At 44.0% G+C, this 25,070-nt stretch overlaps 1 protein-coding gene and 1 pseudogene across 1 annotated transcript in view; one reads left to right on the top strand and one right to left on the bottom strand.

Annotated features, from left to right (window-relative positions):
• The window catches only part of SHC4 (SHC adaptor protein 4), a 139,513-nt gene extending 125,674 nt beyond the window's left edge, over positions 1–13,839 (bottom strand). The window contains exon 1 of the mRNA XM_030814122.1: positions 12,352–13,839. Within this exon, the coding sequence (XP_030669982.1) occupies positions 12,352–12,936 (585 nt within the window). The 5' untranslated portion in view covers positions 12,937–13,839. The remainder of the gene's footprint in view (positions 1–12,351) is intronic.
• A 1,736-nt stretch (positions 13,840–15,575) lies between these two features.
• On the top strand, positions 15,576–23,247 carry LOC100591986 (annotated as a pseudogene).
• Positions 23,248–25,070: the final 1,823 nt, after the last annotated feature.

Genomic DNA, 25,070 nt, shown 5'->3' with positions numbered 1-25,070 from the left:
TTATTAATAATATAAATATGATACAACATATAACATATTTATTAACATACAATAAACATATATAAAATAAATGTTTATATTAAGTACATAATTATGTAATAATATGTGTTTATTTTATATTATGTAATTATATATTATTTTATATTATATAATTGCATTTCTATTATTTTATATATATTTATATTATTATATATTTATTTTATATTATATAATTGTATTTATTTATATTATCATATGTAAAATTTATATATTATTAAATTTCATATATATTTTAGATAATATATAAAGTTTTATATATATATATATATATATATATTCCCTGTGGTTAAACAGAATTCTAACTGATCATTAGGGACCATCTCAGAGGCCATCTCCCTAGGAAGCTTTCCTTGACTACTCAGCTAGAAGACATCTGTACCAGATAGAAGACATATCTACTTCATCACACTGATGTATCTGACTGAGTTTCCCAACCTGTGTTTCACAGAATATTAGCTCCATGAGAAGCTGATCAAATAAGTTTTAAAATGATGCATGCTAGAGCCCCCACCTTAGAAACTGCAGTGGGGATGGAGGGAAATGGGAGTGTGTGAGGAATGTCATAAAGGTGGAATTGACAGTTTGTGATAAGAGGAGGCTGTGTGTGGCAAGACAGAGTGAGTGGTCTAGAATGCCGCCTAGACTTCTGACTTGGACAACAGGGAGGCACCATTCACTGAGTGTGTGGAGGTGACAGCAGAGGTGTGGGATATCCAGTGGTGTCCTTGGGTCGCGATGGTTGGCGTTAATATCCTGCAGGAGGGTAGGAGTAGGAAGACAAAAGACCAAGCCCTGTGGTTCTTTCTCAGTTCTCATCTTCCTTGAACCCTCCATGGGTTTTGACATGGTTTTGACCAACCTCTCTCTCCTGGAAACTCTCTCCACCCTCTCCCTAGGTGACCTGCCATCTCTTCATCCTGCTCCTCATACTGCCCATTCCCTTCCTCCCTTTCCATAGAACACCTAAATCCTAAATTCTGCTCTACCCTCTCCTTGTGGCAGCCTTATCCATTCCATGGGCCTTGATGACAACAACAACAAAAATAATTTCTCCCCAGTCGTAACTATTCTATTTTTTGCTGGAGATTTCCACCTGGATGCTTTGAGGTCACCTTGAACACAGCAGGTGTACAATGGGACTCGTCCCCAGCCCCATCCTTCCTGCCCCCCTTACTTTCCTGCCTGTGACCCATTTCCAAAGGGGCGAGAAGCTGGTGGCTTCTTCCTCCCTTAGGTGTCCCATCTTTCTCCTCTCTTCCTAGTGCCACTGCCTTTGTTACCACTCTGTTTTTCTTCTGGTTGCCTTTCTCCAGGCTCCCTCCTCTTGCATCCTCTCTGAGCATTGCAGCCCATGTAATCTTCCTAAAGCATATCTCTGCATTTGTCATTCCCCCATTAAAAAAAAAATCCAGTGGCTTTCTGTTGAAAACCCAACTTTTCAGGTACTATGCAACCTTGTTGTATCAGTCCATCTTATTTTCCCTCTGATTTCCTACATATGCCTCTTGCACTGTTCAACCAAGTCAACCACTCACTGCTCCCCAAATACATCCTCCACTTTCCCACCTCCATGCCTTCACTTTGCCTAGGATGTTCTCTCTCCATCTCAGCCTATGGAAACTCTACCCATTTCTTAAAACTCAGGTAAGATACCTCTTCCTCCATGAAACTTTCTCTAATCATCTCAGATGGAAGGTGGGCCCTTTCTTCTCTGAACTCCCATAATCCTTCATTGGTATCACTTTGGTTTCATTTATTATAACCTAACATTTATTACAGTAATGTGTGTGGACATCTTTGCTTTACTTTCCTACTACACCTCCTCATGCAAGAATTTTGTCTCATTCACATAATGTAGTGGAAAGACCACTGGCCTGGGAGTAAGGAGATGTGAAATTTAGGCTTTGCTCTGCTGCCGATGAGCCCTGTGACCTTGGAGAGCTTAACTCACCATGAAACAGAACTTTGTAGTCTAATGTTTCAGAGGAGTTCTGAGTCCAGGGTTAAAGGAACCAAGCTGAGAGGGACGTGGGAGGGACGATGGCCTTTCAAGGAGCTAGGATTGGCATTAGGTTAAAAAAAATTAAGTTTGAATTATGCATTTTACCACTTCCCAATAAATGATTCATATATATAATAAATTATTCTCTGATGATATTGAGGGTAAAAATCCAATTTCTGGGGTTGTCCTTAAAGCACATGGGTTTTTCAAGCCTCCTGCCTTCTGAAATGTCAACCCTCTAAATAGAGGAAGTTTTCATCCCCAAGACAGCCTCTTCTCTTAAAATTTACTTGTAAATTAGTTGTTAAAAATCTTAATGCGTTTCCCTGTGGAGATGAAGGTACTAGTAACAGTAGGATACCATGATTAAGATACAAAGCTATCTGCACAGCAAAAGAAACTATCAACAGAATAAACAGACAACCTACAGAATGGGAGAAAAGTTTTGCAAACTATGCATCCAACAAAGGTCTAGTACTCACCATCTATAAGGAACTTAAACAAATTTACAAGAAAAAAAACAAACCCATTAAAAAGTGGGCAAAGGACATGAATGGACACTTCTCAAAAGAAGACATCCATGTGGCCAACTATCATATGAAAAAGGCTCAACACCACTGATCATTAGAACAATGCAAATCAAAACCACAAACCATCTCACACCAGCCAGAATGGTTATTAAAATGTCAAAAAATAACAGATGCTGGTGAGATTGTGGAGAAAAGGGAATGCTTATACACTGTTGGTGGGAGTGTAAATTAGTTCAACCATTGTGGAAGACAGTGTGGTAATTCCTCAAAGATCTAAAGACAGAAATACCATTTGACCCAGCAATCCCATTACTGGGTATATACCCAAAGGAATATAAATCGTTCTATTATAAAGGCACATGCACGTGTATGTTCACTGCAGCACTGTTCACAATAGCAAAGACGTGGAATCAACCTAAATGACCATCAGTGATAGACTGGATAAAGAATATGTGGTACATTAAAAAAAAAAAGAATATGTGGTACATATATACATGGAATACTATGCAGCCATAAAAAAGAATGAGATCATGTCCTTTGCAGGGACATGGATGGAGCTGGAGGCCATTATCCTTAGCAAACTAATGCATGAACAGAAAACCAAATACTGCATGTTCTCACTTACAAGTGGGAACTAAATGATGAGAACACATGGACATATAGAGAGGAACAACACACATTGGGGCCTATCAGAGGGTGGAGGATGAGAGGAGGGAGAGGATTAGGGAAAAATAACTAATGGGTACCAGGCTTAATACCCGGGTGATAAAATTATCTGTACAACAAACCCCCATGACACAAGTTTACCTATGTAACATGTACCCCTGAACTTAAAATAAAAGTTAAAAAAAAAAAACACTGTGTAAAGCAAACTACAGTAGTGGAGTTGACATGTTGGACTCCCATTTCAATACTGATGCTTGCTACTTATAAGCATCAAGGCCAGATAACAGGCCTCTCGGTGTCAGTTTCCTCTCCATCTACCCACTCCACAGGGTCATTGTGAGGTAATTGATGCAAGCTTCCTGCAACATACACAGAGCTCGACAAATCACAGCTATTATGTTAATGAGAATGTGATGTTGTGTTCCTATATTTCCAAACAAATGCTAATAAAATCTCATATTTCCGTCCCCCTCCACAGAAAAAGAAAGTAAGCTAGCCTGTCAATGTCACTTAGCCCGAGTGCTCCTAGGTTAAGGTAGAATCTGTCCTAATGTGGACATCCTTGATGTACAAGTGGCTCATAGCAACATATGGCTCATGTGGCCCACCCTCATCCCATGACTTGAGATCCTGATATGGAAGCCACAGGAATATTGTTTAGGTGGAAAGTGGTGTGAACTATAATTTTTAGAGAATCTGTAGATTTAAAAGAGGGGAAAGAAGAAAATGAGAAGATTTAGAGGTGGCTTAGATTAGATTTACAGGAATCACTGAGCAGTTGTTTATTTTTCCATTTAATATTGCCTCTTAACCTACGTCCCGGGTTCATACACTTCATCCCACTGGCTCAAGGTTTCTCAGCCTCAGCACTTCTGATGTGTTGGGCCTCACAATTCTGTGTTGTGGGAGCTGCCCTGGGCCTTGCAGGCTGTTTAGCTGCATCCTGCCATCCAGCCACTAAAGGCCAGTAGCACTCACCTCTCCTCCCAGTTATGACAATTAAAAATGTCTCCAGACATTACCAAATGTCCTTTGAGTGGCAAAATAATCCCCAGTTGAGAACCACTGCTCTGACTGGACTCAGCAGAGGTTCCCAAATCTTCTCTGCTGCAGAATCACATAAGGAGTTTGCCCAAAATGCAGGTTTCTGGGCCCCAGCCTCAGACATTCTGGTCCAATAAGTCCAAGATGGGGACTGGGAATCTGCATTTTAACAAGCATTTTTAACTGATACAGATGGTCCTCAGCAAACTTTGGGAAACACTACAAAAAAGAGTGAAGTAAGTAAACATCTTTCCAAAATGCAGATGCTTTTCACTGTGCTGCACTGGATGAGCAGGGGACTAGCGGATAAACATTAGGCAGCTTTAGAGAAGAAGGCAGGCAGGCCCTCCCTGGTGAGCAGCACAAGGCAAGACTTAGGGAAGAAAGTTCTGCCAGGGTGGCGCTGCTGGCCAGGAGAAAGTATGCCAAAGGAATGTGGGGAAATGCCAAAACCAACTTTAGTCTATCCTGAGTTTTTGGCCGAGAGGCAACCCTAGACTATTGAAAATTCATTCTCCTCCCTCCACTTGGGACCTACTATGAGACAGGCTCTGCGCTAAGCTTTTTACATACAGTTTGTTATTTTATCCTCTCCCTAACTGTATGAGAAGGCTTATCAAGTTCTAGTTTTATTTCTCTGAGAAATTCCATGTCTCAAAGAACTGATGTACAAATTAACTCTTCACCCCCAATCTCTTCATGAAATAGGAACAGCCTGTACTAATCCTAGAGTGCTACTACCCTCAAAAACTCTTTGCAACATTGTTAGAATGAGAAAAAGCTCCATGAGTTGAGAAGGCAGGATCCCTCTCTTGGGTCTCATGCAGCCCCCAGTACTCTGTCCCTTTGCATAAAAGAAAGACATCCCAGTATGTTTACCCAGGAAGGGGACATTCTCAGCTTCTTTCCCACATATTCTGAAGTGGAAAATGAAAGACAAAGGGACTAGAAATGTCTTCACATCCCAATGCCACGGGTGAGTGTGCAAACCTAGCCACCTTCAGGTGCAGACAGATGATGTGAGTGAAGCTGGGTAGGAGGGGGGTGTGGGGCAGCCTGTGTGCATCATTTAGATCACTCTCCTAGTGATGGAACTGTCATATTGGGATCCAGGCTTGGTTCGGTCCCTCCATATGATAACACCGTATTGGCTTCAGAGTAAAATGAACATGGAAATGAGAGGAAGCCATATTGGGGAAATAACCCTAAGGTCATTAGGGTTGTAGCAAATGAATGAAATGGGAGTCAGTCCATGCACGTGGTAACAAGTCCTGGCCCAACACGGACACACTGCCATCCACAAGGACTTCCTTAATCAAAAGGTTGAAACTGGCCAAGCCAGGGCTCTTTGGTCTCCTTGCCACCCTTCTATGCTCCCTCTTTTCTTCTCCCTGCTATTTTAAGACAATTTTCCCATTAGAAAGAAGTTTTTGTAATTATCTTTCTAAAAAGCACGCCCAGCATTTTAATCATGTAGAGGCATTTGGTGTAGCACATTTATTTCAGGGAGTGGGGGAACATGAAGCAAGGTGGAGGTAGAAAATAGAGTGTTGTACACAGAACTGGGAGCTCTCGTCTGGGCTCCACCACTGGTAGATGTGTGGTTGGGGGCAAGTCACTTCACGTGTCTGAGCCTTAGTTTCCTCAACTGCAAAATGAAGTGTGTGGACTCACTGATCTCTAAGACTCTTTCTTGCAGTTAAGGCTCTAGTGTCCAGGGGCATGAAAGGACTGCACCAGTCAAGGGATATGTGAAGGTCTAGAGAGAAGAACATGGGAACGGGTCAAACCTGCCAGGCTTTCTCCAAGTTCCAGCAGAATCTACTTCCACATCTACTCCAAGAAAGAAATAGGACGGAAAATATAATACCCTCAATGCCAAGTCATCAGTTTTAGCTGGAATTATTTCCTCCCATCCAGCCTACCTCCCTCTCAACCACCAATAACTTAGAAAAGAAGGAAATTTACAGAGGCAGAAAGCCATGTCCCTTTGCTGTGGGTACCTGAGCGACCCAGGTCTGGCTTCATTGTGTAAACCATGGGACTGTCTCTCCAGGAGTCTCCTGGAGTTACAAATCTCCCTCTTTCAAGGTTAGAGTTACCAGACTACGTGTGTGGCGAGGCCTTTTTCTCTTGGTTCTTTTGTCCAGAGAAAATAGAGATGGCTTAATTTCTGTCATTGCTGCAGTCCTCCTGTTGGACACCAAGTCCAGTCAGACCTAGCTGGCCAGACACGTGAGGAATGCCATGTTCCCACAGTCCCATCCACTATCGCTCACCTCTTCCAACCCTGGCCTGTCCCCGAACTAGCACACCCTTCTTCTCCCTGGAATCCTACTCTTGGATGCTGTTCTACCACCCTCCATCTCTCTAAAACTTACTGCCTCCACCCATGCCAGTATAACACCCTCCTTTCTGCCTTACTGCTGAAGCCAGCTCAGTGTTAGTAAGAGGGTGCTAAAATAGAAGTGAATGCATCCCTGAAGGACATTCTTTCTCTTCTCTGCTAACATAAAGTGCATAAACATTATTTCCTCAAGGTAACTGTAACCAAAAGAGATCCTAATAGTAAGGGGTTTCAAACAGGTAGGAAAGAAGACCTGGAGTCTCAGGATTTTAAGCAGCATTTTGTTCAAACTTCTTCGTTTTTTCTTTTCTTTTTTTTTTTTTTGACACAGAGTCTTGCTCTGTCGCCCAGGCTGCAGTGTAGTGGCACGATCTCAGCTCACTACTACCTCCACTTCTCAGGTTCAAGCAATCCTCCCACCTCAGCCTCCCAAGTAGCTGGGAGTACAGGTGCACACAAACATGCCCAGCTAATTTGTGTATTTCTAGTAGAGATGAGGTTTCACCATGTTAGCCAGGCTGGTCTCGAACTCCTGACCTCAAGCGATCTGTGTGCCTCAGCCTCCCTAAGTGCTGGGGTTACAGGCATAAGCCACCGTGCCTGGCTGAAACTTCTTTTAAATATGAGAAAATGAGGCCCACAGAGGTGAAGAGACCCACCCAAGATCACACAGCTTAGTGTCAGAGCCATTACTTTAATACAAGTCTCCAAACTCCTAGACCTCTACTCTCCTATGGAAAAGCTACTTGAGGTAGACATGACATTGTGGTACTGTGGACTACATCTAGTCTAGACAACGGATGACTGACAATACTAGTTTACTGGATCAGTGATAAGATACCTTAGACAGGAGAAGATGGATGGTAAGAGTATACTGTGGGATTTGTAAAGGAAGTAAAGAAAATCTTTCAACACAAATTTCTATTTGCACACAAAGCTGATGAGCTTGATACCCAAGAAGGCCTATGTGAGCAAACACATTGCAATAAATGTTCTTGGGGACTGTTTTGGGTTTAATTATGTCCACCAAAAAAGATATGTCCAAGTCTTAACCCTCAGAACCTGTGAGTGTGACCTTCTTTGGAAATAGGGTCTTTCCAAATGTCATCAAGTGAAGATGAGATTATATTAGATGAGAGTGAGCCCTAATCCACTGACTGATGTTCTTATAAAAAAGAGGGAAAATTGGCCATGGACACACAGAATGCATGTGAAGACAGAGGCAGAGATGGGGTGATGCATCTACAAGCCAAGGAGCACCAAGTATTGCTGGCAACCACTAAAAGCTAAAAGAGACAAGGAAGAGCTCTAAGATTCCTCCCCTAGAGCTTTTAGAGACAGCGTGACTTGGCTGATATCTTGATTTCAGACGTCAAGAACTGTGAGAGAATCGATTTCTATAGTAGTAAGCCACGCAGTTTGTGGGACTTGTTACAGAAGCCCTAGGAAACTAATACGATCTGGGAAAGAGTTGGCTGGGCTGGGCTGAAGTGAAGAGACTGAAATCATGCAAATGCGTATCACAAGGCAAGTTCCATGGGCTGGTCCTATGACGAGGCTATCCTGCACAGTGTGGCCTTTCATCTACGCTACTCCATTCCCATACTCCAGAGACTGCCTGTCTTGCTTGGAGGCAAGTGAGAGGTTGGGAAGTGGAGGAACACTGGAGTGAGACACACCTGGATAGGAATCCTCAGTCTGCTACTTACTAGTTGTGAAGTATCCTGTGGATCACAGACACCTGGGCTCTCATTGTCCTCACCTGGAGAATGTGGCCTTCCTCAGGGGGTGGTGGTGACGGCCACTGCAGTTACCTGCCAAAGCTCGTCAAGGTTGGTTTCTTTGCCTCTGCTTTATTAAGTCTTTGAGCCAAGTTGAGAGTTGGAAAGGAAGCTGACATTTTAAACACCTCCCGTGTGAGAAAGGAACCCTCCATTCATTAAATACTGGTGCTGCGAGGGGGCTTTCAGGCCAGTTCTCTCATTTTAAAGAGGAGAACACGGTCACGTTGTAGATTTTCCACATCCCCCACTATGTTGGGCACCTGGGAGACCTTTAAGTGAATGTCAGCTGATGGATGAATGGACTTGGAAAGGCCTCTAAAGAAAGGAGACTTAGTCTTATCGGGAGAATGAAGTCGCATTTGACACCATTTAATGGGCTTTGCCCACCTCACTACTTTGCCCAGACTGGGATCTCACTGTCCTATTTCTGGCTCAATATCTTTCAAAGAATGGTTTGCTAGGCCCCCTTCCCTGAGAGACTTTCAGGGGGTCCAAAGTCTGAGCTTAAATTAAAGTTACTCAAAATAGGTGGTCAGGATTCATAAAGTGTTTTCAGCTGTATAATTGATTCTACATCATAAGACCAAATGAAGAACCATTTTTAAAAAAGAATATTTAACACAAAGTCAACTCTAGCTTCGTGCAAATGGAAAATATAGTCCCTATCATAAAGAGAAAAGATGCAAGAAAACAAAATAAAGAGTAGCTATAACAATCCCACTTTTTACTCAGGAGGAATATAGCTTCCATTCCCACCCAAGCTACTGCCTTTTTCACTTACCCCACTTTATTGCTCTCCATAGCACTTAATGCCATCTGAAATAGTGTATATTTTTTCATTTATTCAATTGAACCTATCTCCACTCACTAAAATATTTCACAATGATTCAGACCTGGTCTCTTTTGTTTACTCATGCTTAAACCTGATTCGTTTTGTTCATGGATGCCCAGTGCCTAGAACAGTTCCTGCTGCATAATTGATTCATAATACATATTTGTTTAATAAATGGATGAATGGATTAGCAAATAAGTTGGGGCAGGGAGAGGAGCAGTCACATGATATGGATAAGAAAGTAGAATATGAAGTGGCTTTTTTCCTGTAAAATTTGCCCCTAAATCCACCAGCCCTGTGTCAACTAGCCATTAAGATCATCTTTCTCTCAGTTCTCTTCTCTGAATCCATTATTTCCAAGTAAGGTTTGATTTAAAATTTTTGTGTGCTTTTTCCTACAGATGGGAATGCAGAGCTCACAACTTTGGTTCATTTGGTATGATATTTTTACTGTAAATTAATAGCTTAGCATTTCATTTTTCAAAATTGGTTCACATCTCAAAAGAATTCTGAGGAACTGAACAACAACCAGGATGGAAACCTGTGGTGAAGACAGATAAGAATGGCACACAGGAGATTTGGGCTCTAGATCTCACTCTGCTTTAACTCATCTGTGTGGCCTTTGAAAAACCTGGGGTTTGGTTGCACCATAAAGGAATTGACCTTGGTAACTTCTGAGTCTTCCATCTTTCAAAGTTAGGATTCCATAAAACTTACTAAGTAAGTTCTTTCACGTATTTTGACTTCATAAGAGACGTCATTAGCTTGTATTGGACATCATGGATATTGGCAATCTTGTGAGGTTCATCTGGGTCATGGGGTCGGCACTTTTTCTGGAGTCAGTGATTATTGCCATGAAAAGACAGATGGTGCCCCTGTTAAAAATCTAAAACGCCAGAGGAGGCACTCCTAGGGAAACTGGAGATCACACAGCAACTCTTTTCACATTTAAAATTGTACAGGTGTGTGGGTATGGGGAGCTTGCAGGAGGTACAAGAGGAAAGGAAAGCTGAGGCAGAGGCTAGAGGATGTGTAGGTGATGGTAAGGCAGGTGCAGAGAGCCCAGGTTTGGAGAGTCACTCGTTTTCCCATGAGGGGCTGGCACACACCTAATCTTGATAAATGAGAATATGCCCATGAACTTTGAGTAGAAACATGAAAATATTTCCATTATGTGCCATGTCACTGTGGGTGTGGGTGAGAGCTGCATGTCCCATACATTTATCTGCTTTAGAGGTTTTAGTTACCCATTTGCCAGGACTGCCCAAGCCTGCTTTCTCTGTAACCCTTCCAGTGTTTATTATTTGACCTTCCCTGAGATCCTATTTGTCTGTTTGTAATACAGTTCTTGGGATAGCTCTCTGTACCTTCAGATCAGACATCTCACCTGAGTGCTAGCCTTGTATGACTGTCTTCTTACATATTAGCATTATTTAGAAATCATTACATTAAATTTAATATGTCAAAAACAAACTTAAAATGAGTCCATTTCCTAATTTACTCTGCTTCAGTCATTGGCATCACTGATGTCATTCTGAGACTTCAATTTGAAAGTTTATTTTTCACCTTTTACAACCCTCCATCAATAATCATTCACAACCCCAATAAACAACAATGGTAACAAACTAATCAATCTACCCCCTGCTCCATAAATGCTCACTATTCTATTAGTTATATTATGATCTGAAATGATCTGCTTAATCTCCCAGGGTTGTTGAGGCTTCTCTCATTCTTCTCTCACAGAATGCCTTACCATTCACCTCCTTTCTCTCCTCTCCACCTTAATCAGTGTTCTCATTCCCTCATACCTAAACTCTCAGAGTATCTTACTGCCCTCCAAGTCTCTAATTTTTCCCTGCTTCAATCCATGTCAAATAAATCAACCGACTGGTCTTTTAAAAATTACTTTCAGCAAGTCATGCCCTACAAACCTAGGAGGATTCTCATTTACCAATCAGAGTATTTACAATCTCCTCATTTGGCATTTAAGAGCTTCAGTCAACTTCGGTCTCCCAAGCTACCCGTGATCTCTATTTGTCTTTATTCAACTCATACTTGTTTGAGTACTACAAGCCAGCCCCTCCCTCAGTCACCCACTATTCTCCAGCATTCCCCTTCCTCTTCCATAAGGCCCAGCCTGTGTGATGCTCCCCTGCAGCCACCACAGTGACTTTGCTCCTATTCTTGGCCTACCAGGAATCTCCTCCTTTCTGCCAACCCAGATCTGACATTTCTTCCAAGATTCATCTTCTCCTGAGGGTTCCCCATGGGAATGAATCCCAGATCACATAATCTTTCCTTTTTTCTGAATTCCTTCAGCATTCTCATATTAGCTATCTATTGCCAAGTATTATTATCTTAGTATTTCACATGTATTCATTGATCTCATTGAAATCTGAGCCCCAAAAGGGCACAGGCCAAATCTTCATTTGTCCAAATCTTGACCAAGCAAGGACAGATACAAGGCCAGTAAGGACCTTGATTTTGCCCATAGCTCATGGACAAGGCCTACTTGCTGCCACGTAGGCAGTAAAGGAAATAAATGTGCACCGGAGAGCTAAGACTAGCTCCTAGCACAAGGTTAGAGACTCGGACATGTTTTGAAAAGTGTTTGTTAAATGCTGAAATAAATTTTTAAAGAATAATTCAAGCCCCTTACACACCATGTGTTTCTATAGCACAGAAATCTTTACTGTATTCGTCCAAAATACAATGGCCAGTATAACCTACCAGGTCTCAATCACTGATCAGATTTGAAGTCCTTGACTATTTTTGGCCAGAATACTAGGTCCAGTGGGGACGAAGTGGTGCCATCAGCTGCCTCTATCAGAACTTGCCTCTACATCTGCCAAGCACCCACAAGTTCATGTCCTACAAGTTAGCACCAGTTCATGTCCTTGAACCAAAGGCTGCCTGACTCCAGTACAAGTTAGGTAGTTGTAGCGACATTTGTAAACCCAGCTCCCCTCCGCCTTGGTCCAGTTGAATCATGTCCTGTCCAAACACAGAACCCAGGCAGGTAACGTTAGACCCCTTGCAGAAAGCAGAGAAGATGCCCCCTTCCACAGAAGTTCGTAGAAAGAGTGCAGAGAGGAAAATGGACTTACCCTCACACAGTAGTTCATGCCCATCCCCAACAGGTGCTGTAGAAAGTGCCTGTCCTGCCCGCTCCTAAGGGGTGGCTCCCCAGGGCCAGGAAGCGGGCACAAATCAGGGGTTAGGGCGGTTGCCCTGTGGCCCACCAGGTCCTGCTGCGGTGGAGGTGCAGTCCCGGACCTACTTAGACTGGTTTCTGGGGAAGAGGGGCCGCTGGAACCTGGGTCCCGGCTTTCCTGGAGCTTCAGCCGAGGCACCTCTTTGGTACCCAGGCAAAAGTTTTTCAGACTCAGCAAAGTGGCCGGGTTGGCCAGCTTCATGCTTGCCATGCGGGGGATCAAGGTGCACAGTGGGGTGGGGCTCTCCTGCGACGGCAAGGTGGCATCTTCAGCCGGCAGGTGAGGTGCCAGGGCGGGGTGTGGAGGCTGCAGCGAGCCCTTGTTCCCGACCGAGCCTCCGGAGCTACCTTCGTCCAAGGACGTGATCGACTCGTTCCGAAAGCGGCTGTACTTGGCCCTGTGCAGCATCCCGGGGTGCCCGAAGAGTCCTACATACAGCACGAGTCCTGCCAGGCTGTCCTGGCCGCGTTCTCGCATAGCCTTGGCAATGCTGAAACAGGATACTGTTGCATAAATCGCCTCGTCCTCTGGTAGATAAACGGTGCAGACATCAAATGCCTCAACGCCCGATGCAACTCGCAGCAGCCACCTCTCCAACTCTGCTCTCGAGCTCGCCCACCTCGGCTCCCGGCCCCTTAAGGGTGACAGCCCATGGGGGAAACGCCTCCCCTGCTCTGATTTCAGTCCCTCCCTGGCCCAGGCAGAGGCACCAGTGTTCTCGCATGGAATCCTTGTCCGGAGAGCCTAGACCCAGGCTCCCGGCGGCGGGGGTCGCTCACCGCCAACTCTTAGGCACAGAACCCGGGAGAGCGCCGGTCAGGGGGACCGGCTGCATCACTAGCCTTGCAGGAGCCTAGTAGAAATATTTAGCACCCGACTCCCACCCTCACCCCAGCCTTCTGTTCTGCACACAGGAACTTTCGAACCTGCTCCCTTCTGCTCCCACAGGGCGGGGCAAATGACTGGCCTATTAACCCTTTATTTGTTCCAGTGATTGTTCATTTAAAAAGGAAAAAAAAATGTATCTATGAACCAAAGGCCCTTCTGCCTGGGTTCGTTGATTCCAAAGGCTGCCCTCTCTTGGAAGATCTTGTCTTGCATCCCGTTCTGGGCCACCAGCCAGGAGTACTACTGACGGGCGCTGCTCCTCATTGTTTCACTGACTTGTGATGGGTCCGTGTTCCTCAGATCCCCTCCCAGCCTGCCTACCCTCGCTCAAGCTTCCCTCCCTCCTGGACTCCTCTCGGAGCTTTTCTCAGAAGCCCATTTGCAGCCAAAAGCTGAGATGTGCAGGATGATACGCAGCGTGTTGAAATTTTTATGAATGAACTTTGCCGAATGAATTTCTCGCTGTGTGTGCAAGCTAATAAATCTGTGAATGAAGCTGAGAATAGCTGTAATTGACTGACGGTCTCAGAGGTGCTTGGTTTTTATCCAATCAGGAGGCAGCTTGATGACTCATACACCATAAATATACTAAACTAGTAGCCGAGAGAAATAAAGCTAGCAGGAGAGGAGGGACATATTTTATTCTGTGGTATCTGATGAATGAGTTAAAAGGAAAGGCAATCTTTACTACAGATCATTAGCCGGGGAGCAGCAGGTTAAAAGATCTGTTTTCTTTCTTGTTGAGATGGCCGGGAGGGCAGAGCAGAAGAGCTAAAAATTAGACCCATTGTTCCAGGGATATTAGGACATATGGTTCACAACTCCTGTGGGAAGCCATGATGCATTTTTCTTAGACATATAGTTCTTTTTTTATTGATTGTTGGTTCCATCTTCCGTCTGGTGCGACTTCCTGTACCTATCAAATGCATCCTGAAGACATGATGACAACTGCAAAGGCTTAGCACACAGGAAGCCAAAACCAGAGCTGGGAAAAGGAAATGCAGGTTCTTCAGGAATGGAGAAGAGGAAACTGCTGAAACACTGGGAGTGTGGGGTGTTGGGGTGGGGTGGAAATCACACATAGGAAGAGATGAAGAACTCTCAGAAAAGACTACATTACTCCATGTCTCAAGGCTTTGACATCTGAAATTGTTCATTAATTAAAAAATTAAGACAAACTGGCAACCAAAGGAATCAAGGGTGCCACCTTCATTATCTTATTGACCCTAACGCTGGATTAGCCTTATGTATATTCATGACTTTGGGAGCCTGAGCTCCCTTGGGATCCAAACACAGGTTCTGAATTAAATGGTCTAGAGTGACCAGTGAAAGCGGCATCCTCCTCCCAAGCTCCCTGGTCCCCCAGGGAAATAACGCACCTATCACATCCTGTCTGCCAAGCCTGTTCAGACGTTTCTTTCCCTGGAAAGGCCTTTCTGCATCTTCATAAATCTTCCCTTCAACCCTTGTTGACCTCCTTTTCCCTCCCCTACCTCTCCTCCTGGCAAAACTGAGGGAAGTAGCTTGGACCCCACATCCCTGGGACTGAGGAGACAGGCCCTGGGCAAGAATATTTACCTCTCATTCCTCCTCATTCCTCATCTGCTTTCTTCCTCTCATATTTCTTGCCTTCCCTGGGGTCCCTGGGTCCCTGCCTTGCTTCTGCTATGCTGTGATGACCTCATCATATGCTTCCTTTAGAAAGTTACTTTACCTCTCTGTGCGTGAATGTCCTCATATGTTGGCAGCAGCCATCTAATGGGGTTGTTATGAGGGCTTATGAGGCCCAATGCTCCATACAGTGCCCATCTCACTAAGTACATGTGGGCAGTATGAAAAAATGGCCATTGGAACCAGAGCTGCCTCCCCTTGAAGCTCATACTCTTACCCCTCACACTGCAGAGTTTACATCATTCTAGGCAACTAAAAAGAAAAATTAGTACAAAGTGGGAGAAGCCAAGAAAGTCAACATTGTCCACAGAAAACAATTTTTTAAATCAGGTGGGCCTGGAGAAGGCTGGAAAGGACAGGGGCCTGCCTGGCTGATAGGAATCCTTACAGAGGTCTCATGACTGCAGGATGGGGTGTCCAGGGGAGCCAGCTCATCTAGGTAGGCACCATGCTGGCCAGACTCCAGGAGCTCAGACCAGCCTACACTCCTCAGAAAGTGTGAGTCCTGGGAGGGTTGGGGGTTGCGAAGTGGGACTAGGTAAGGTAAGAAAGCAGTCATGGCCATTGTGGGCTCCTTCTCTTCCGAAAGCCTGGAGACCTTGGCTGTCCTGGGTAGCTCTGCCACAGCGTTTTATGAGGGTGAAAGAGACCAGATCTGCAACTGGGAAGTGGGGAATAGCCTGTAGGCTGAGCCTGCCCAGCTGGACCACTCTCTCAGTCCTAACAGCCCAAGAGAAGGCTCATTGATTGAATTGCTTTTCATTCTAGGTAGATGGGTGGGTAAGGCAGATGGTTTGCTTTTTCCAAGGCATTAGAACATCCTCTTCAATTAGTACTGATTAAAATAATATTAAGAGCTATTTGTGGAACACCTGACAGTTTACCTACATTCTGGTTCAATTATTATAACAAATTGTGGAGGCTTGGATTATGTTCCTCACTGCCTTACAGATATGAAAATGAGGCTGAGAGAAAGGGCAGTGACTTGTTCAAGGTGCTCCAGCTGTTGAACAATGATCCCGGGATCCCTCTGGGCGTGACTGCAAAGCCTGTGCTGGCAGCCACTGTACTCTGCTGCCTCCCAGGGGACCAGAGAGCTCAAGTCTAGTTTCCAGGCCTATGATGGCTACAGGGCATCTTACTGCTTCCTAAAGCTCTGAGAAATGACTGGACAGGAAGATGAGCTGGGGATTTTTGGAGGTTCTAGGGTTGTTGGGAAGCCTACCCCTGAGCTGGCCCTCACAGATCAATGAGATCAGGGCTGGCAGAATATTTTCCTATCTATGGTTTTCCTGTATCTACCCCTCCAAAACCCCCAGGGAAAGTGTATTTAGCCCAAAGATCATTTCTCAGAAGATAATACTAGACTAGATGTCTCAGGAAACCTTGGTAACTGGGCCACTACCTACAAGCAGTATGCACTCAGCAGCAAAATATAATTGGATGAACATTAATCTGGGAATTCCAGAACCAGCTGTGGGATTTTGAGTAAGTCATTTAACCTCTCTGAGACTTAGGTTTTGTATATGTGTGCAATAATAATCAATAATATCTGCTGAGCACTAACTCCAGATCAGGTCCTGAACTAAGCGCTTCACATTTAAGACCCCCAGCAAGTCTATGCAGCAGGTGCTGTCATTTACTGACTTGCCCAAGTCACATAACCAGGGAGTGGTAGTTGTGGTGTAGAACCGAGCACTGACTCACTCCAAACTATGTCCTTAACCACTGTCATATGATCCAGTGTATATGAACCTAACTCCTACTGTATGCTCAATAAATGTTAGTTCTTGCTCCTTTCTCCTCCTTGGAAAGCATACCTATAAAATTCACCCTAAATACCTCACAAGTAAATAGATAAGAAAAACCATTATTGTCATTAAAACATCTAAGAACTATGAACGCCTCATCATTGTCCTTGGAAAACAGAGTTCTGCTTAGACCCCAGTGGTATGCCTCCTTTACTTTGAGACATCCCCCCTCCAAAGGCACCTGCTAGGAAACAACATGTCAGCTTCTTAAGAGACATCTTGTGCTGGCTGAGCTTCTTGAGTAGAACAGGCAGTTTCAAGGAAGACCTGGGTCAGGCTGGGCCATGCTACAATGAGCCAGGTCCAGGAGGAGGAGAGAAGAGAACCTGCAAAAATGCCAGCCCAGCTTTTGAAGATAACCCGATATGGAATTTGGGGTAGAGGAAGGTTGTGCTAGAGGATATGGGGAAGAGGAAAGAGACCAAGGCGGAAACATAATAACCCGGGGGGGCTGTAGGCCGATTGCTACTTTGGAACAAAGTGGAGCAGGTGGCATCTGAGTGCTATAGCACAAGGACTCTTACTCTATCCCTCCACTACAATTTCTACCATAAAGCAGACCTACTAGCGAAGGATTTTCACTGAGCAATACCCACAATGAGTCTAACAGCCCATCAGCTGGGAATGAAAACATTGCTGAAGCTCTATTTTGGGGCAAAAATTCCACAAGAAAATATTTATATAAAGTTCTTGGTAGAGACCAAAATATCATTTTCAGGATGGGGAAATGAGATGATGAAGAAGAGTTGTATCTCTGAGAGTAAGGGCCTAGCCTCACAAAAATCAAGGCAGGATCATATCCCCCAAAGTTGTCATTAACTCTGGAAATAATTGCCTTTTGCTTCCTGAACCCAATGTTTTCTGTTTTTTCACAGTCTCCAGCCCTGTAGGTCAACAGTTTTCTGATGGTTGCTGTTGATCTCACACTCCTAGAACTAGGACCAGCTAAAAAAATGTACAGGAAAATGGATATTTTCCTATCTGTTGAAAAGAAAATAATGTACCTGGGAAGGCTATGTAAAGAGTTAGACAGCATGCAGATGAAAAGTAGACGAATTACTTAGGGTCAGGTTCAGTTGAAAATAAGATGAAAATTAAAAATTACAATAGATTAAATAGAAAGTTTATCACTCTGGAGGTGGGACATCCGGAGGCAGTGTGAGCTCTTGGCCATTCCCGAAGTATAGTCCTTCTCCTCATAGCCCCAAATGGCTGATGGAGCTCCAGATATTTCATCTGCACTCCAGGCAGCAAAATGGATGAAAGGACAAAGAACGATATGCCCTCTCTCTTGAAAGAAACATTCTGGATACCCCATACAATGTTTTAATTTTTACCACATTAGCCAGAACTTAATCACATGCTGTACCTAGCTGTACAAGAAGACAAAGTCTTCTTCATCTGAGAATGAAAAAGTCTTTTGTCTGGGTGCATGGTTGCTGCACAGAAAATCACAGTTCTGTTACTGGGGGGAAGAAGATAAAAACAGATATTATCTGCCATGGTAATATTTTTAGAAGTCCTTCTACTTTATTAAATTTAAACCTAGCATAGGATTAAAATGTTCTTGGCCAATGTGGTCCAATTTCCCCCTTTTTAGTACATGAAAACACACACACACACACACACACACACACACACACAATGCTTATAAATGACCCATGTAAAAACAGGCACTGTCAGAATAGAAGCTTACCTCTGCAGAGCCAGGGGACTGATGGAGCCTCTAGGCCTCTGAAAGGTGGTCAGGTGCTTCCAGAGGCCAGCAGCAAGAAGCAACAGAAAGTGCACCCAGGCCATGTCAGATGGCAGGCCAAGTAGTTAATTGGGGCCAGGAATATTTTATAAGGAGTAAGTGGGTGTTAAAGTGGTCCGAGTACAATCATCAGGTGTCTGATTCAGGAGCAGAATCTCCACTCTAATTGTGACTGGCAAGAGAAAAAGGCAAAGATAGAGTCCTGATAGGTTGAAACTCTGACACTATGAATTGGCTAATCCAATCCTCATTTCCAACTTTCTTTTCCTTTGCCCACCTCCACCAGGAAAAGCTAAATACTCTCCTTCTCAGGCTTCCTTGCAACTGCAGGGAATAGGGGCATTTGATACAGTTCTGATCTATGAGATGCAAGTGAAAATATGATGGGGACTTCTGGGAAAACATCTGCTTCCTAATTAAAGGGGAAGATAAAACCGGAGCCCACTCTCTTCACCCCATGTCTTCTTGTCTTGAATGTGGATATGATAGCTAGAGTTATGGTAGCCATACTGCAACCATGAAGGAAAGACCAACCAAATTATGAAGCCAATGCTTTGACATCGTTGAATCCCTGAACCAACATCAGCAATCACCTCTAGATTTGTTATGTGAGAAAAATGAACCTCAACAGTTCAAGCAACTCAAGCAGCTCTTAGCTGTTAGTTAGTACTTACAGCCCAACACATTGCTACCTGACACAAATACAGTGGCAAGAACAGGATCATAAGAAGAGCAGGGCCTCTAGGCATGAGACAGAAGCACAGTTATGAGAGGAGATTATAGAATCAGGTAGGAAAAGTCCAAAAGCAGTCAGATCAACCTGGGTTCAACTTTGGATGTTGACAGTGTGGTAAGCAGACTAAGCACTCCCAAAGATGTCCATACCCTAATCCTGGGAACATGACAAAAGAAACTTTGCAGATGTGATTAAGATTACAGACCTTGAGAAGGGGGAATTATCTGCGTGGGCCCAATCTAAACACACAAGTTGTTCAATGCAGAGAACATTTCCTCATTGTGGTAAGAGCTAGGAGATTTGAGATATAAAAAAAATGGAGGAAAAATTTGAAGTGTGAGAAGGATTCACCCTACTGTTACTGCCTTTGGAGATGGAGGAAGGGGCCATGAAGACAGGGTCCTCAGCTGACAACCAACAAAGAAACAGGGGTCTCAGTCATAGAGCTGTAAAGAATTTAATTCTGCTAAGTCTGAATAAGCAAGAAACCAGATTCTTCCCTAAAATCTCCAGAAAGAAATGTAGCCCTGCCAATACTTTGATTTAAGCAGGTGATTGGAGAGACCTGTGTCAAACATCTACCCCAACCATTACAGTAGCAAGATAATAAATGTGTGTTGTTTAAACTAAGTTGGTGGTAATTTGTTATGGCAGCAATTGAAAACTAATACAGATTTTGGCACCACAAGTGAAGTACTACTATAACAAATATAACATGTGAAGTGGTTTCAAAATTGGGCAATAGGCCATGGCTGGAAAAATTTTGAGGAGCATCACCAGAAAAGGCTAAATTAAGATCAATATCATTGTAATAGTCAAACTGCCCAAAGCAATCTATAGATTCAATGCTATTCCTATCAAACTACCAACATCATTTTTCCCAGAATTAGAAAAAACTATTCTAAAATTCATATGAAACCAAAAAGGAGCCCAAATAGCCAAGCAACCCTAAGCAAAAAGAACAGTTACCCAACTTCAAACTATACTATAAGATTACAGTAACCAAAACAGCATGGTACTGGTACAAAAACACACACATAGATCAATGGAACAGAATAGAGAACCCAGAAATAAAGCCACACACCTACAGCCATCTGATCTTTAACAAAGTTGACAAAAACAAGCAACAGGGAAAGGACTCCCTGTTCAATAAATGATGCTGGGATAGCTGGCCAGCCATAAGCAGAACGAAACTAGACCCCTACCTTTCACCATGTACAAAAATTAACTCAAGATAGATTAAAGATTTACATTTAACACTTCAAACCATAAGCATCCTACGAAACACCATTCTGGACATCAATCTTGGGAAATAATTTATAACTGAGCCCTCAAAAACAATTGCAACAAAAAGATGGACAAGTGGGACCTAGTTAAAGAGCTTCTGCACAGCAAAACAAACTATCAACAGAGTAAACAGACAACCTACAGAATGGGAGAAAATATTTGAAAACTATGCATCTGACAAAAGTCTAATATGCAGAATCTATAACTTAAGCAATTGAACAAGCAAAAAAAAAAATCCATACAACTCTACTAAAAAGTGGGCAAAGACATTAACAGACATTTCTCAAAAGAAGAAATACAAGCAGCCAAAAAACATGAAAAGATGCTCAGTATCACTAATCATCAGAGAAATGCAAATCAAAACCACAATGAGATACCACTCATACCAGTCAGAATGGCTATTATTAAAAAGTCAAAAAACAACAGATGTTGGCAAGACTGCAGAGAAAAGGGAATGCTTATACACTGTTGGTGGGAATGTAAATTAGTTCAACCACTGTGGAAAGCAGTTTGGAGATTTCTCAAAGAACTTTAAACAGAACTACCATTTGATCCAGCAATCTCATTACTGGGTATGTATCCAAAAGAAAATAAAACATTCTACCAAAAAGACACATGCACTCATATCTTCATTGCAGCACTATTCACCATAGCAACCCTAGTTTTCTTTAACTAGGTCCCACTTGTCCATAGCAAAGACATTAAATCTACCTAGGTGCCCATCAATGGCAGATTAAAGAAAATGTCATACAAATACACCATGGAATATTATGCTGCCACCAAAAAGACAAAATCATGTCCCTTGCGTTGACATGGGTGAAATTGGAGGTCGTTTTCCTAAGTTAATTGATACAGGAACAGAAAACCAAATACTGCATGTTCTCACTTATAAGTGGTAGCTAAACATTGGGTGCTCACGGAGATAAATATGGCAAAAATAGATACTGGAGACTATTGGGGGAGAAGCCAGGAGTGAGGCAAGGGTTGAAAAACTACAGGACCTAGAAGTAGCTTTTCCATTCCTTCTCGAATCTCTGCCTGGTTCAGCCTGCCTGCCTCCACTCCTACCTCCACCATGTCCATCAGGGTGACCCAGAAGTCCTACAAGGTGTCCATCTCTGGCCCCCGGGCCTCCTAATGGGATCATTAATACCCCAAACCTTAGCATCATGCAATATACCCTTATAACAACCCTGCACATGAACCCCCTGAATATAAAAGTTAAAAAAAATTATTGACTAAGCTTGTTGAGCTTCTCCCGAGTGGGCAGCAGCAGCTTCTGAGATGTCCTGGGCACCAGCATGGGTCTGTGTGGAGGCTATGCAGGGCCAGCATATGGGAGGCATCACAGCCATCACAGTCAACCAGAACCTGCTGAGCCCCCTTAACCTGGAAGTGGACCCCAACATGCAAGGCATGCACACCCGGGAGAAAGAGCAGATCAAGACCCTCAAGAAGTTTGCCTCCTTCATTGACAAGGTACGGCTCCTGGAGCAGCAGAACAAGATGCTGGAGACCAACTGGAGCCTCCTGCAGCAGCAGAAGAAGGCTCGGAGCAACATGGACAACATGTTCGAGAGCTACATCAACAACCTTCTGCGGCAGCTAGAGATCCTGGGCCAGGAGAAGCTGAAACTGGAGGCGGAGCTTGGCAACATGCAGGGGCTCTGCATGTTTGTCTTGAAGGAGGACTTCAAGAAAAAGTACGAGGATGAAATCAATAAGCCTACAGAGATGGAGAATGAATTTGTCCTCATCAAGAAGGATGTGGATGAAGCTTACCTGAACAAGGTAGAGCTAGAGTTTCGCCTGGAGGGGCTGACTGACGAGATCAACTTCCTCAGGCAGCTGTATGAAGAGGAGATCCCAGAGCTGCAGTCCCAGATCTTGGACACATCTGTGGTGCTGTCCATGGACAACAGCCGCTCTCTGGACATGGACGGCATCATCGTAGAGGTCAAGGCGCAGTACGAGGAGATGGCCAACTGCAGCCGGCCCGAGGCTGAGATTATGTACCAGATCAAGTATGAGGAGCTGCAGACACTGGCTGGGAAGCACTGGGATGACCGGCGTCGTACTAAGACGAAGATTTCTGAGATGAACCGGAACATCAGCAGGCTCCAGGCTGAGATTGAGGGCCTGCCTCAAAGGCCAGAGCAGAGGGCTTCCCTGCAGTCCGCCATCGCAGATGCTGAGCAGCGCGGGGAGCTGGCCATTAAGGACGCCAACGCTAAGCTGTCCGAGCTGGAGGCCGCCCAGCAGCGGGCCAAGCAGGATATGGCACATGGCACGGTAGCTGCCTGACTACCAGGAGCTGATGAACGGCAAGCTGGTCCTGGACGTCGAGATCGCCACCTACAGGAAGCTGCTGGAGGGCGAGGAGAGCCGGCTGGAGTCTGGGATGCAGAATATGAGTATCCATAGGAAGACCACCAGCGGCTATGCAGGTGCACTGAGCTCGGCCAACCGGAGCGTCACAAGCCTTGACCTCAGCTAAGGCCTGGGACTCCAGCTTTGGCTCTGGCCGGGCCTCCAGCGCTTTCAGCCACACCAGCTCCATCAGGGCCGTGGTTTCGAAAACGATCAAGACCCGCGATGGGAAGCTGGTGTCCGAGGCCTCTGATGTCCTGCCCAAGTGAATGGCCACGGCAGCCTATCCCTTCTGCCGCTGCCTCCGAGCCTGAGAGGGAGGCCGCTGCGCAGGGGAGCACAGGGAACAGGAGGCCCACCTGAGGCTCAGCCCTGGCCCTCAGCCCACCCGCGGGGAAATTTACTGCCTGGGGGACCTGCCTTGCCCATGCCTCCAGTTACAAAGCAATTCCATTTTTTTTTTCCAAAATAAAACCTCAGCTAGCTCTGCAAAAACAAAAACAAAAACAAAAAATAAAAAAACTATGGGGTACTATGCTCAGTACCTAGGTGATGGGATCATTAGTACCCCAAACCTTAACATCGTGCAATATACCCTTATAACAAGCCTGCACATGTACCCCCGAATATAAAAGTTAAAAAAAATTGACTAAACAATGCTTCAGTATTACACTGAAAGGACATGCTGCCTACATTTTTGCCTTATTCTTAAATTTTTAGTGATGTTTAAAAACCTATCACTAAAGGAGACCAAAATGAGGGAATTTCAAGCACCAGTCAATAGACGTATATGGATAGATACATATGAGTAGATATATTAGCATTCTAAGATATAATTCTCCCCTAGAAACCACCTATATGAATGGCTTTGTTGATAAAGCAAATAATGAAATTAGAGAGGAACTTTCCTGAAAGGCGAATTCCATCCGATGAGCTCAGTGATTTTTCAATCAAAAATAAAATTTGACCCACTGGGTGTAGTCTGGTGATCCAAGTGTAGCCAAGACTTTCATTTGCTTTTCGGTTAGGTTTTCTCTTGGTAGAATCACACTGGCAATGTGGTTAGACAGAGGCAATCTGCAATAAGAAAAAGCCACTGGTAGCAGACAGACTTGAATTTGATTCTAACCATTCCATCAGCTGATAGTCTCTAAACCTTGGCTTCCTCACCTGCAAGTGGGTAACTCTTAAGTATCAAAACCAATGGAGCACTGTTCCCAAACCACTGATTATCTGTAAAAATGTTTTCTCCAGTTTATATAGAAATAGTAATAATCTCAAAATACATGGGGGAAAAGGAGAACCTTATAGTGAAGTTCTATTTAAGTAGTGCTTTTTAAAAAAGAAAAAAATTGAGATTGTCCTTCCTATTTTCTGTGTGTGGTAAAATGTCTTTTCTGTTATGAAGTAATGGCAAACATGGATACTAGGCAGTTTTTTAAATGGCTCTACCTGGCAAAACGTAAGTTAGCAACCCTATTTCTATCTCCAAATGATTTTGGATATGCTCTGAGAATCACTGTAAGGGAGTCTGTGGATTTACTTTGTGAACTAAAAATACGTGTACAAAGTGAGCTATTATTGCTGTAGTCTCCCAAAGTGCCGTTGCTTGTGTAGTGATGAAAATATCGTCCAGCTGGTCCTAAAGATGCCTAAAGAACCCATACTAAAAAAAAAATGCTTTTTCCCAGGAGACTAACTGGGACAGGCCTCTCACAGAGAGACAGGTCAGGGTCTGCCTCTGGGTTAAGCCCCAGACTTCTTTTTAAGAAGAGGAATTTTATCTTACAAGACTTTTGCTTTTAGTGGGAAAAGTGAATAGCATGGTAGAATTCTCTCTTTATAGAGACTAAGGAACCTCTCTGGCTTAAGAGTAAGTGATGAGAGGGAGGAATGCAGTTTGCTGCAGGAAAGCAGGGATAAGAGAAGGGAGGATCTAGTGCAAATTTAGGAACCTGTGTGGGGCTGGTGGAGCTGGAAATGGCCAGAAGGGGCAACACAGTAGTGTTTGCATGTGGGCTGGGAGAGCCAGGACTTCTGTCATGATAAATAGTGCTGAAATAATCCTACGGAGACTGGTCAGCTTCTTGAG

This window comes from Nomascus leucogenys, chromosome 6, assembly GCF_006542625.1.
Source record: "Nomascus leucogenys isolate Asia chromosome 6, Asia_NLE_v1, whole genome shotgun sequence".
NCBI lineage: Eukaryota > Metazoa > Chordata > Mammalia > Primates > Hylobatidae > Nomascus > Nomascus leucogenys.
The sequence above is the reverse complement of the archived record's forward strand: the minus strand, read 5'-3'. Positions and strand labels throughout refer to the sequence as shown.